Genomic DNA, 14,649 nt, shown 5'->3' with positions numbered 1-14,649 from the left:
TAGCATATTTAATGAGTTTCCAAATTCTGTGTTGAAATTTTGTATCACCACCTTGAGCTATCATATAAAGCAAACAACATTGAAATTGATCAACAAATAAGAAGAAATTTTTTTTTTTGTGATTTATGAATAAATTTTGCCAAAATTAGCATAAATAATTTTCTAGACAAAATTTCAAAATTTTGTGTACAAGTTTGGTATACCTCATGCAGCTCTACCAGATGGAAGAAAAAAAATCAAAATCTGTCAACAAATAAAGAAGAGGCATTTTCTGTGATTTATGAATAAATTTCGCACAAATTAGCATAATTAATAATAAAATTCTGTGTAGAAGTTTGGTGAACCTCATGAAGTTCTACCAGATGGAAGAAAAAAAAATCAAAATTGGTCAACAATTAAGAAGAAAAAGCATTTTATGTGAATTTTTAAAAATACGCATAAATTAATTTTGTATGAATTAGCATAACATTTGTTCTCATCAAAATTTCAAAATTCTGTGTAGAAGTTTTGTGAACCTCATGAAGCTCTACCAGATGGAAGAAAACAAATCAAAATTGGTCAACAATTAAGAAGAAAAAGCATTTTATGTGAATTTTTTAAAATACGCATAAATTAGCATAAAATTTGTTCTCATCAAAATTTCAAAATTCTGTGTCGAAGTTTGGTGAACCTCATGAAGCTCTACTAGATGGAAGGAAAAAAATCAAAATCGGTCAACAAATAAAGAAAAAGCATTTTATGTGAATTTTCAAAAATATGCATAAATTAATTTTGCAAAAATTAGCATAAAAATTGTTCTGGTCAAATTTTCAAAATTTTGTGTAGAAGTTTGGTGAACCTCATGAAGCTCTACTAGATGGAAGCAAAAAATTCAAAATCGGTCAACAAATAAAGAAGCATTTTTTGTGAATTTTGAAAAATGCGCATAAATTAGCATATTTAATGAATTTCAAAATTCTGTGTAGAAGTTTTGAATCCCCCACCTAGTGCTATCATATAAAGCAAACAGAAGTGAAATCGGACTTAAAATGGCGAAGAAGTAGCATTTTGAAATTGTGGACAGACGACGGACGCCACGCCACGGCATAAGCTCATTTGGCCCTTCGGGCCGGATGAGCTAAAAATGAAGGGAGTTGATTTTACTCTATTGAATTCAAACATAAGCCAATCTAGTTCCATGACATTTACTCAGGCAACAATTGCTCTAATGGAAAATCTGCATATTAAGCCAAACAAAAAACAAGTGGAACGCCTCTGGCTGTCTCACCTGCATCACTCGAATCAATATAGCAGCAGTGCTGACTTTGAAAACTACTATAAAATGATTATTCACAAAAAACACCATTCATATAATGATACAATACTACGTTCATTGACATTTGACCTTGATCATGTGACCTAAAACTTGCCAGTGATACTTGATTACCCCTATATCCACATTTTATACACTACATGTATATCTATAAACTTTGAAAGTTATGACAGCAATCTAATAATTCCTCTAAAATGGCAAGTATGACCTTAAATGACCTTTGACTTTGGTCATGTGACCTGAAACTTGCATGAGATGTTCAGTGATACTAGACGACTCTTATGTCCAAGTTTTATGAACTATACCAATATACCCCCAACATGGCCAAAGTTCATTGACCTCAAATGACCTTTGACCTTGGTCATGTGACCTGAAACTCGTATAGGATGTTCAAAGATACTTGATTACTCTTATGTCCAAGTTTCATGAATCAGATCCATAAACTTTCAAAGTTATGATGGTAATTCATCAGATACCCCCCATATTGCCAAAGTTCATTGACCTTTGTGACCAAAGTTCATTGACCCATGTGACCTGAAATTCGCAAAGGATGTTCAGTGATACTTGATTACTCTTATGTCCAAGTTTTATGAACTAGACCAATAAACTTTCAAAGTTATGATGGTAATTCAACATATACCCCCAATTTGGCCGAAGTTCATTGACCCTAAATGACCTTTGACCTTGGTCATGTGACTTGAAACTCAGACTGGATGTTCAGTAATACTTGATTAACCTTATGTCCAAGTTTCATGAACTAGGTCCATATATTTTCTAAGTTATGAGGACATTTCAAAAACTTAACCTTAGGTTAAGATTTTGATGTTGATTCCCCAACATGGTCTAAGTTCATTGACCCTAAATGACCTTTGACCTTAGTCATGTGACCTGAAACTCAGCTAGGATGTTTAGTAATACTTGATTAACCTTATGGCTAAGTTTCATGAACTAGGTCCATATACTTTCTGAGTTATGCTGTCATTTCAAAAACTTTACCTTCGGTTAAGATTTGATGTTGACGCCGCCGCCGCCGTCGGAAAAGCGGCGCCTATAGTCTCACTCTGCTATGCAGGTGAGACAAAAACCTGACCTCAAAATCTCAAACCCTAATCCTTATTTTTGTCTCACCTGCATAGCAGAGTGAGACTATAGGCGCCGCTTTTCTGACGGCGACGGCGGCGGCGACGGCGGCGGCGGCGGCGGCGTCAACACCAAATCTTAACCTGAGGTTAAGTTTTTGAAATGACAGCATAACTTAGAAAGTATATGGACCTAGTTCATGAAACTTGGCCATAAGGTTAATCAAGTATTACTGAACATCCTGCCTGAGTTTCATGTCACATGACCAAGGTCAAAGGTCATTCAGGGTCAATGAACTTAGACCATGTTGGGGGAATCAACATCAAAATCTTAACCTAAGGTTAAGTTTTTGAAATGTCATCATAACTTAGAAAATATATGGACCTAGTTCATGAAACTTATACATAAGGTTAATCAAGTATCACTGAACATCCTGCATGAGTTTCACGTCACATGACCAAGGTCAAAGGTCATTTAGGGTCAATGAACTTTGGCCGAATTGGGGGTATCTGTTGAATTACCATCATAACTTTGAAAGTTTATGGATCTGATTCATGAAACTTGGACATAATAGTAATCAAGTATTACTGAACATCCTGTGCAAGTTTCAGGTCACATGATCAAGGTCAAAGGTCATTTAGGGTCAGTGAACTTTGGCCAAATTGGGGTATTTGTTGAATTACAGCCATAAATTTGAAAGTGTGTTGGTCTAGTTCATAAAACTTGGACATAATAGTAATCAAGTATCACTGAACATCCTGTGCGAGTTTCAGGTCACATGATCAAGGTCAAAGGTCATGTAAGGTCAAAGAACTTTGGCCACGTTGGGGGTATTTGTTGAATTGCCATCATATCTCTATAAGTGTATTGGTCTAGTTCATAAAACGTGGAAATAAGAGTAACCAAGTATCACTGAACATCTTGTGCGAGTTATAGTAGTTTTCAAAATCAGCACTGCTGCTATATTGAATCGCGTGATGCAGGTGAGACGGCCAGAGGCATTCCACTTGTTTCATTATTCTGAACAAAAAACTCTATTACAATCCAAACTGTAACTCTATGCCCTCTGAGATGTAAAACCAAAGCAAATGTCACAGGAGGAAATTTTGTGTCACTGCCAATCCATCCTCATTCCTCACATATAGATAAAAGTTTTTAATTTCCTAATTGAAAGCTGATGATATATTTTCATAAATCATAAATTCCATGTTTGATATGAACAAAATATAAAGGTAAAAAATAAATTCATATAAATTATCTCATCTATGGGTGGTAGTCTCTACATAAAAATTTTAATCCAAACTTCTATGTAATGAGATGTTTTATATTCCATTATCTATGGAAAAGGATCATAAACTAAGAGTTTAACTGAAACTCAATTATTCTCCTCACTTCTCATTTCCCAACAAGACTTATATTGTGGAAAATCTTCACTGCAGGATTAAAAAATAAATTGCTTGGTGATTTAGTTGACAACTGGCATTCCATACAAGTATGGTCTAAGTTAACCTAGCCAATTGGCAACTGAATGATTCTACAAGTATGGTCTAAGTTAAGCTAGCCCATTGGCAACTGAATGATTTTACAAGTATGGTCTAAGTTAAGCTAGCCCATTGGCAACTGAATGATTCTGCTACAACACAAGTTTTCCATAGGTTCCAGCATGGTGGTATAATCTTTAATGGGCCATAAATGTTAACTTGCTCTATGCTTTGAGATTACCAATGTTTGTCAAAGCAAATGGTGAACTAGTCAAAGTAATCTTCAATATCAATGTTTGGATCAAGCAAGTCTTCACCATACCTACTTAAGTCCATCTCATTCAAAATAAGATTTTCGAAGGTTTCTTCAAGATCAGTATCCCCAATCAATATGGCTCCTCTCATCAACCCACAATGCATCACCACCTTCACAAATTCAACCCCCTTCGTCATCCGCAGCAACACCTCATAGTCCGATCCCAGCCCCTGACCATTAAACTTCCCCAGCAGGACGACCTTGAAACCGAAGAACCGCGTCACGTGGGCAAAGAGCTCAAAGCAGAAATCCTGTGGGATCGTCTCACCAGTCACATCAGCCACCATGCACTTGGCAGCATATGCGCCCATCTGACGAGCCTGAGACCATAGTCTCATCTGGATCCAGTTTGGCGCTGGATCCCATGTAGCAGTGCACACATCACCTGCAGCATATACATCAGCAATGCTAGTCCTCATGTGATCGTCAACTTCAACACCACCATCAACGCCAAGTTTCAGAGATGGTACTCCAGCAAGAATATTAGTGCTTGGTGTCACTCCGGTTGCACTCACAATAAAATCACATCCATATATTTTGCCATTTGTAAGTTTGGCATAAACGGGCCATGGGTTTGTATGGTCTGATAATGCACTGGCAGAAGGTACAGCGTCTGTCATCCCTAGCTTCTTCGCTTCATCAGGAGTGAGCAATTCTTGGATCTGATGAGAGAAAAAAAAAGCAACATCAAAAATCTGTTTTGTAAATCCGCAGGTCATGAGCAGCTTACCGTATTCATTGATCCACTGGAGAAAAAATGAGAAATAAACATTCCTGTCAAGTTCATTAAAAACTCACAGAAAATGTAAACATAAACCTCTATCTAAAAAAGAATGCAAGATAGCATGATCCAATTTATCCTGAATAAGAAATTCCAAGTGTAGTTTTGAATCCTAAGCTCAGTAACACATAGGTTTGCAAGTATACACAAAACAGCAATGGCCAATCACAATTATTGTTGAAAATGCATAATTTTGCATACAATATCAACCACTCAGAATTGTTGTTTCATTATAACAGTTGACTGTAAACCTCGCCTTGCTGGGCTCTCTTCAAGATTTATTTCCACTACCTTCAATAAACTTCATGGAAGAATGTAATACTCGATGAATACAAATAATCTATTTGTCCTCTCATGAAAACATGGTTGGCAGGAGTGGAAAATCAATTTTCTTTTGGAAAATGCAGCAGAAATTATTTGCTACAGATTATCATAATGTCAATGACATCTACTCACCTCACACTTGTATTCCACATGAACAGAATGAGACTGTGACCCTTGACCTCTCATATTCAAACCAGAGCTCCAATCAGGGCCAAGCGCACTCCCAAGAACCCCAGGCTGTTTGCTTGACGTGTCATCACCTGTTGATTTGGTGACTAAAGAAGAAAAAAGGGAACAATATCAATGATTGTGATACAAACACCAGTGTGCTTAAGCGCTGTCAACATTTGTTATCATAACTTTTCCTTGTGGATCAACCACGTTACTTTTCCTTATTAGATTATGGCATACACTGCGAATGAGAAGTGAACAATTAATTTTAATTTTAATTAATTCATACAAAAGTATGAATCCCAAGTGCAGGGAAGAATGAAAAGTAATCAATATACCTTATGCATAAGGGGTCATTCTGTGTCAAATCACCCCCCAAAAATGTAAAAATTAAATTGTACTAACTCCAAATTCGCTCATATTTGGTGTATAGAGTAACTGATATCATAAAGGCCAAAAATTTTCATTTTTAGCAATGTGCACTTTATGCTTCTTGCGCTATTACACACTTTTTTCATTTTCAGTCAAAATGGGTGCAGTCGCTCATTTTCTAAAAGCCCTTGTGCGGTTAACAGCAGGTCCAAATATTATACAAGAGGCATCATTGGAAGGGGAATAAGATGAACTATCTAAATAACACATTACTTTTCACATAGGAGCAAGTTTGAATACATTGACTTTTTGACCTTTAATTCAACCATGTGTGTCAGATTATTTTTGGCCACGACTTGGCATACATAATACCTTCTCAACAAAATATCAAAAAAAATGGAGATATATTATTTTATTCACCTGAATACTTCAACCGCTTGGAAGGCCCTACATCACCCGCCTTCTTTTCTTCCACTAGGTGGGGCAAGAAGAAGTCGGCTGTTCCAGCATCAACGAATGTGCTTGAAATAGATTGATCCTTGACAGCCCATATTACCTGGCATCCTTCCACCTCATATACCAGTTCAGTTGCTATGCCTCCATTACCAACAACAATGATTCTTCTAGCCCCTTCTAAATGCTTCTGGAATGTTCTCACACTCTCTGTATCTCTGATTCCTGATATTAGGGGATATAACAATAAGAATAATACATTATACTTTTATAGCACCTCTTCCATGTTGGTACAAATACTCAAGGCACTTGATTATTTATTTTGGTAAACTTTGTTTATCTTGTACAGGGCCCTATCTAGGGCAAGCTATGCTTTACTTGGGGTCTTTCAAATTTTATTTGTAAAGTTTGTATTTCTTTTACTTGTGTTTTTAATGGACAAAATAAATAAAAATTTAATTGAAAATTGAATCCTAAAAAGACTGGGGAACTAAAAGTATCCCCCCCCCCTTCAACATTTTTTGTGTTGATTCTGCAATGTGAAAGGCCATGTTGTTTTATTACTTCTTTTTCTTCTTTTGAAATTCTTTAGATCAATTTTGCGACACGGTTCTGAATCTATGCAACTTCTGAAATGCAAATAATTTTCTAGCCATAATTCATAAACTGAATCATAATACCTTTTTACTAACTAGAATCAATTGATTTCATGCTGTTTATGATCAGAAAAGTGTTGCCAACAATTTCCATGGCAAAACACAATGACAAAAAAATTTTAAAAAGAAATACATGAAAATAACTAAGATAAATGATAAAAACTTTGATATCAATTATTTTTTCATGTGCATTTCATAAACATCTCACAAATAGTCTATAAAAAAATCAAGGTGGTTCATGAACCAAGAGTCTCGCTTAATTTCTCAATCTATAAAATATGCAATATATCTTGACCCTAATATGCTTTTCACATTGCATTTCCTTAACCCCATACTATCCTTAACCCCGGACTATCCTTAACCCCATACTATCTTTTTTTTCGATTCACACTGTCTTTCTTAACCCCGTACTATTGCTTAGCCGGGGTTAACGCCTTAACCCCGGGCAATCACACAGCTCATAAATATTGATGATTTTACCATACAGAGCGCGATTAACGTGCAATTTCGACTTCTGTGATTGGCTAATGCTTAGCCCCGCTTTTGCTTAGCCCCGTTTCGTTTCACACTGCATCTCTTAGCACTGCAATTGTGGTGCTAGCACCACAATAAGCCGGCTAACCCTGCTTTTTTGCAGGGCCAGATAGTACCGTACTATTTACCGTGCTAGCCCACTTTGCTAAAACGTAGTGTGAAAACGAAGTGTGCTAAGCTTAACCCCGGGAAATTGGTGGGGCTAAGACCCCCCCTTAGCCCCACCAATTTAGGACAAAAAGTGCAGCGTGAAAAGCATATTAGATGATCTTTGACCTTATCATGAACACATGTGTGGTATTACCCAAGGATCATTTGTACCAAGTGTAAACACTATTAATGCACAATAAAGAAATGAGAGCAATTTGAACAAAAACTTGACCTTTTGACCCCTAGATGACTTTTGACCCCATCATCCTCAACAACAAAAATGTGGTAATAATAATGATAATAATAACCAAATTTCTAATGCGCACACATCCACTCCAAGGAATGCTCAAGGCGCCTGACAATTCAATATAAATTAACATAATAAACAGTAAATTATTAGGAGAGCGGGTTTATTAGGGTACATGTATTATTAGACGAGACATAAGATAGGTTTTCAAGTTTGTTTGGAATGACTGAAGAGAGGATGAAAGTTAAACTGTGGGGAAGTGAGTTCAAGAGACAGGTTGCAGCAGCAAAGAATGCTCTGTCACCCCATGTCCTCGTTGTTCTGGGTTCTTTTAGTTTGATGGAACTAGATGAGCAAAGAGCGGTATGAGTAGAAGAAGAGGGATGAATGAGAGAGGAAATATATCCTTTGGTAGATCATTTTTGCCAAGTGTAAACAAAATTGATGCAGAAATAAAGAAATGAGAGCAATTTGAATAAGAAACTTGATCTTTTGACTCCTAGATGACATTTGACACCCATCATCCTCAGCAATGCACATGACATGATGTGGTATTACCAAAGGATCATATGTACCAAGTATGAACTTAATTGATGCAGAAATGAGAGCAAGTTGAACAAAAACTTTGAACATTTTGGAACAGACTAACGGACTAACAGAACAACAGGAAAAGTGATTCCACGGTCTCCGACGAACTTTGTTCAAGCGAGACAAAAAGTTACACTTCAATGTTTTTTTTATAGATTTACAGTCAAATTCTGATTTCATGTATAAATTTGCATTAAAATTTAAAATAAATTTGAATAATTTTGGAACAATCAAATATACAATTTTGTAGATTACGTCATGAATGATATACTTGTTGATTTTCCAGAGGATGCCATTAAAGTGCTCTCAAGCTTTTCAAATACAGACTCCTATCTTCATGTTGCAAGAACCAGACTTATCCTCCTTGGTGTCATTGGCAATGTCTCGTATCAGTTTCCTGACTTTCATCCTGTTACTCTTCAATTTGTGTTTGATATACGTTTCTCAAGACAGCGCCTTGTTGATCAAGCTGCTGCAAACAGTGGCTAATAGCTCATTATTTTACCATGCTGTACTGCAACTAAAGGCTTGCAGTTCTCCAGTGAATGGAGGAATTCAACACAGAAGTAGAAGAAGATTAATGCCAGAAATCTTCAGAGAGTAGGGGCCTTTAGGCATGAACTCCTGGAAGAATAACTTTTTTTCTTTAAATGTCTTTTATAAAATGTTATTGAAAGTAATCAATGATACAACAAAACAAACAAAGACTTCCAAGAAAGTTCCATGAAATTAAAATGGAAAACTCTAAAATATGTTGGCAAAATATAAATAAATAGTCGAGATTCTAATACTCCATGGATATTTCATCACCACTGCTCACTGGGAATCAAAGTAAAATGTCCTCATTACAATCACAGTGGCCATTAACCAATGAAGGAAAGTTGCATTTTCAATCATTGATTTTTTTTTTCATTTTCATCTGGTTGCTACTTTAGAATATTTAATGATTTGCCCAAGTTAAAAAGCTTTTATTGCAGAACACCAGGTAATGACATGGAAAAAGTACCAAATATTTCAGTACATTTTCATTTCTCCAATCATATCTTGCTAGCATAATAGAAGGAGAAACAGAAAAAGTGTATCCTAAACAAGTCCAAACTTATACCTAAAATATAGGGATTATCTGCTGCAATAAGCTTAGGGCTTCCTCCCGTACAGATACAGATCTTGGAGTAGCGGGTATGATGGCCATCTGAAGTCTTGATGAGATGTTGCTCTGGGTCAAGTCCTTTGACCTCTGACCTTATGACCTCTACATTAGGACACTTGACCTCAAGCCACTGAGATGGCTTCTCTTCCACATCAAAGTCTTCTAAGGCACGGGAAACCTGGATTTAAAACGTTTTCATGATGAAAGATAAACAACAGGAGATGACAAAATTTGAGAAATAGAAAGCGTCAACAAGGATTTACATAGACTAAGATTTCACAACGGTCTAGTATGTAACACTGTGGAATGGAATCTACTTGTAAACATTACACTGTGTACAATTTATCTTGCCATGTGGGGTAAGAAAATGAGCAATGTTTTTTTTTTCCCAAAAAAAAATATTGAGATACAGTGTGCAAAGTCCTGATCACTAGTCAAACACTGATCACTAACAAACATTAGCCTGCTGTGCAAATCCTTCACTCCGAGTTAAAGGGTCTGAATGTAAAGCCTACAAGACTTGTATACTAAAGGCCCTCTCGCTCAGGATTAAAACAGCAAGTTTTACATGTGCTTGTCTTTGTGTGGTGACCCACTTGTTAATCAAAGTTTCAATCAGGGTCTATGCCTGCAGACTATTAAGCAAAGTGAATTTGGACAAAAGAAAAACATATACCTGATTACTTAACACTTGATTTTTTCATTAATTAAAAAAATGTAAAAAAAACAAAAACACACAAAAAAAACTTGATCATCGTGTACACATCACTTGATATCACTGCACTCCATACCATCTGAATGGGCACCTATATGGTCCAATATGCTATAAAAGAATCAAATTATGGTTAAATACAACTCTGCATATGACATGAGTGACATCCTATACCTATTGGAACTATATCTAAAATATTATATAATGAACTAATTGAACTCATGTTATTTTGCTTTTTAATAATTATTGACCCTTTCAGCATGTTCTACTGGTCAATATTCATGTTACCAAATATACAAATCAATATTAAAGCAAGTATTTTTTACAATAATAATTTTCTACAATAATCTTGTACTAAAGGTGGGGTTAGCCCACTTTGCAAAAATGCTGTGTAAAAAGAAAGTGGGCTAAGCTTAACCCCGTACTATAGGGGCTAAATGGCAATTTAGCCCCACCTATAGTACGGGGTTAAGGAAATTTTAGCGTGTGTAAAAAGGGTATAATATGCGTATTTAAGAAAGAGTCAAGAACCAAAAATGTAAAAAAAAACTATCAAAGTACCGGTATTACTGGTAAAAAAAATGATGGGAAATCAGCGCTTCGTCTCTTATCTGCAAATTGCCGACATTATTGGCCAACTACACACTCACCTCACACACACACATATGGTACCGGTGTTCATTGCAAGTACCGATACCAGCATCAACATGGGGGCTCACCCATTTGAGAAGATCGTTCATACCATAATTCCTGCATCACAGCCCCACTTTTGCTTTCGGAATTCTGTCTAGCATTCAATGTCTTGACATGAATTTCAGACACGGGAATATGGGAAGGTTCAAGATACAAGAAATTTGCGATTTTGTTCAGGTGTTTTTCTTGTCTGCTTTGAACCACTACCGGTAGTTCTCAGTACGTGTGTGGCGGTATCTTACAGACAGCAAAAAGGAAAAAAAATGCTAGTACCGGTATACCGTATTTTCAATGGGAGCTCTGGGCGGGAATAAAATGAATAATAATAATTTTGAAAAATAAAAAGTCGGAAGGAATGAAGACGGGGATTGAAGATTGATTTTAAGGTGATGGATGATAGAGAGAAATGAAGGAAAGGCAAATGAAAGAAATTTGAGTTTAAAACACAGAGAAAAAAGGTAACGTGGGGAAATGATAAAGAGAAGAAATTTAACAGCAAGAATGAGATGAAGAGAGATAGGAATTCGAGATAAATAATTTTTCTTTCTTTCTTGCATATTAAGAAAAAAAATGAAAAATAAGGAAATGAACGAAAGAATAAAGAGGAAAATTATAGATTGATTTTAAGATGAGGAATGACAAAGAAAAATAAATGCTCGTTCATAACGCCATTAGGCCTTCTTTTTCTGTTCCAAAATTTGCTTAATGCGTGACAGAAAACATCAAAATAATAATACAGGTAATCAATAAATGAGTCAAATTGAAATTATGACATGAAGTTCATGAAACTTTCTTCCATTTACCTCCCTCCTCATGGCACAAAATTGTCAAATAATACCAATAATTTGTCAAACATTATAACAGCCACAGAAAGGTAAAGCGCCAGCTTACGTTGACGTTGTGATAAACATATGCGTGTCTTATTCGGCTAGCCGCACCGTGCTGTTCTGTCGATTGTCAATTAGCGTCTGAACTTTGCCGCGTTGACTAATAAATGACAACAAAGACAAAGTCACACCATTCAAAATGTCAGTTTCATGAAGGTAGGTGCGTTTGTTACCGTAATCTAACTTTGAGGGACATTTACGGTAGATACCAGTAGTCATAGTTGCTTCCCTTTTATATCCGCGGCTCATGCCCCTCTAAACGGCATTGCCCCAAGCGGCTACGCTCGGCCACCCGACGCGAGTTGTAAACTGGTAGTGGTATCGGGCCGAGATTGGCTTGGCTCAGACCTATCACCGTGTATAAACCGCACCCCCGACTTTTGATTCTGTCCCGCCGAGAAAAAGGTGCGGTTAATACACCGTTACTTACGGTAAGCAAACTCTGGTGTGCCAGCGAAAAATTCTTTGATGAAGCCTGCTTAGCCTCTGTCAACTGCCATGCCATGGAAAGTGAAGTAACATTACCATCTATAATAAATGCTAAATTCCAGTGGCATTATATAACGTCTACTGGTCATAAATCTTGATCTTGTTCTCTGAGACCGAGTGATTTATTTCCCAATGGTGTCAAATTCCCCATGAAACATTGATAACATTCAGAGTGAGTGAGTGATGATATGAATACCTTCTGATAATTTGTCACAGCCTTGATGAGAGGTGATGCTGTAAAAAGCTTGATCTTGGTATCTGGACAAAGGTGGGATAGCTGCTCTGCACAAGATACACCGGCAACACCACCTCCAATGATGACAAAGTCACCTTCATAACCGTCTGCCATTCCAAGCACAATATCACCATTAGTTTCTGGCTTTCTTTGAGTTTGGTCTCCAACTAGCAACTCCCAAGACTGTGAAGACAAGAATACATTACATTAAGAATCTGCTTCTCTTCCTGAGCTTTTGTAGTAGAGTATAAGGATCATAAAGGATGTATTACAATTTAAAGAGGATTGATTTTTGGTGGCGTAATGCTGAATCTAAATTTTACTATAAGGTTCCTCCCCCGGACCGCGCCAATTCAGACATCACTAGTAACAGGGGCCGCGGAAGCGGGGGGGGGGGGGGGGGGCTTCAGCCCCCCCTCCACTTTTTTCCAAAACCATGTACAAAAACGTAAAAATGACCATACGATTGTGATTTTTTGCATGGTTAGCCCCCCCCCTTTGAAAACCGTTCCGCGGCCCCTGGTTTATCACCAGGAGCTGGACATAGAGCCGGAGGAACAGAAGATCCTGCGTCCAGAACTGAACCTTACTTTATGTAACCTTAAATGAGGCAGGAGAAGACGAGTGTCTGAATGCAGCCTCTGTCTGGATTATGCTTAACATCAACATGATCAACTTTAGTCTTTTAATTTATGCCCAATGATAAAAATAATAATCATCAATCACCACCATCTTCATCATCGTCACTAACCCAGAGAGCTCCAGCCCGCGGGCTGGAGCTCTCTGGGTTACATCGTCACCAATCATCTACATGTACATAATCATCATCACCATCATCATTATCAATATTATCATCATCACCATCATCAATTCATCATCATCATCATTAAAAGACATTAGTGCAGTCATCAGTCACCACCATCATCATCATCATCCATCACCATCATCACCATCAGGCATCACCACCATCATCATCAGTTACGTTACTCGTTAGAACTTCGGTCTCTCTGTAAATAATTGATGAGTGGATTTGGAGCGAACGGAGTTCAGCGGAACAACCAATGGCAATATTCATAATATATAACAGAGACCGAAGGCGAAGCTTTTTAATTTTGGTCTAAGACTAGATAGATATTGTTGTTGTTGTTGTTGTTCGTTTTGGGCCTGTTTCACGCCCTAGACCTAGTAGTCTCCTCGGTAGACACTTAGTGTTGAGAACTCAAAGGTAGAAAAACTGCTAGGTAATTGGATGGATAGATATACGTGTGCTAACTGACTCTCCACGTTGCTATGTCCTCAATTCAATTCAACTTCCAAACGTCTGTACTGTAATGTCGTATTATTAATCAGAATACTTGCACTGAGTTCGTACCGTAGTAATAAACTAGTAATATACGGTACCTGTCGCTAGCTAGCTGTCACAGTATTATAACTGAAAGTTACGACCAATTATTAGGCCGGATATATAGTACATTGTAGAGTGTCTCCAAGATTCAAGTGGACGTGGGGACATGGTGGGGACTAATCTCTATGATTCTTAGCATAGTCTGCAAGCACAGACCCTGATTGAAAATTTGATCAACAAGTGGGTCTTCAACAAGACTAGCACATATGAAAACTTGCTGATTTGTTTTTTCCAATTATTTAGTGATGATCAAAACATACCGTCCATTACAGGGAAATTATGAACTCTATATAGCAATTAAAGAGATGAATAAAAAATCAGAAATGAAGAATATTCATATTATAGGTCGATCAATTCCACCCCCACAAAAAAGGTTGATTTGAATTTAGTAGAGAAAAAACAAACAGGCATAAGGATGAAATTTTCATCAAAATTGAATGTAAAATAAGTAAGTTATGATATTATAAATATTTCTTATTTTCCCAAAATAAGTATAGGGGTCCACACTGGCGTAAATCCGTGTTGATGGGTGGGGGGGATGACTGAAATATTTTGGCATTTTTTTGCAATCATGTTTTTAGATATGCAAGGAATTGTCATTGATATGTCCACA

The 14,649-nt window shown here is 36.9% G+C and overlaps 1 protein-coding gene across 5 annotated transcripts; it reads right to left on the bottom strand.

Annotated features, from left to right (window-relative positions):
• Positions 1-2,866: 2,866 nt before the first annotated feature.
• LOC129258214 (pyridine nucleotide-disulfide oxidoreductase domain-containing protein 1-like) lies at positions 2,867-14,123 on the bottom strand. Of its 5 annotated transcripts, none has more exons than XM_064098838.1 (6): positions 13,614-14,020; positions 12,593-12,814; positions 9,571-9,793; positions 6,258-6,515; positions 5,427-5,569; positions 2,867-4,851 (listed from the first exon to the last, which is right to left on the bottom strand). In XM_064098838.1, the coding sequence occupies exons 1-6, from the start codon at positions 13,704-13,706 to the stop codon at positions 4,141-4,143; spliced, it is 1,650 nt and encodes a 549-aa protein (XP_063954908.1). In that variant the 5' UTR covers positions 13,707-14,020; the 3' UTR covers positions 2,867-4,140. The 5 variants fall into 5 exon arrangements, with proteins under 5 accessions (XP_063954908.1, XP_063954912.1, XP_063954909.1 ...); XM_064098842.1 differs by lacking the exon at positions 13,614-14,020 and adding an exon at positions 14,033-14,123 and having other exon boundaries at positions 2,868-4,851; XM_064098839.1 differs by having other exon boundaries at positions 2,868-4,851; positions 13,619-14,065.
• Between the last annotated feature and the right edge of the window lie 526 nt (positions 14,124-14,649).

Source organism: Lytechinus pictus, chromosome 4 (assembly GCF_037042905.1).
Source record: "Lytechinus pictus isolate F3 Inbred chromosome 4, Lp3.0, whole genome shotgun sequence".
In the NCBI taxonomy this organism is placed as follows: Eukaryota; Metazoa; Echinodermata; class Echinoidea; order Temnopleuroida; family Toxopneustidae; genus Lytechinus; species Lytechinus pictus.
The sequence above is the reverse complement of the archived record's forward strand: the minus strand, read 5'-3'. Positions and strand labels throughout refer to the sequence as shown.

Excerpts from the sequence above, each read along its gene's own strand:
- LOC129258214 (XM_064098838.1), bottom strand. The coding sequence starts at position 13,706 with ATGAATATTGCCATTGGTTGTTCCGCTGAACTCCGTTCGCTCCAAATC. Across the intron at positions 5,570-6,257 it reads CAAGCGGTTGAAGTATTCAG|TCACCAAATCAACAGGTGAT; the intron begins GTGAATAAAATA and ends TTTCTTCTTTAG. Across the intron at positions 4,852-5,426 it reads ATGTGGAATACAAGTGTGAG|ATCCAAGAATTGCTCACTCC; the intron begins GTGAGTAGATGT and ends TTCTCTCATCAG.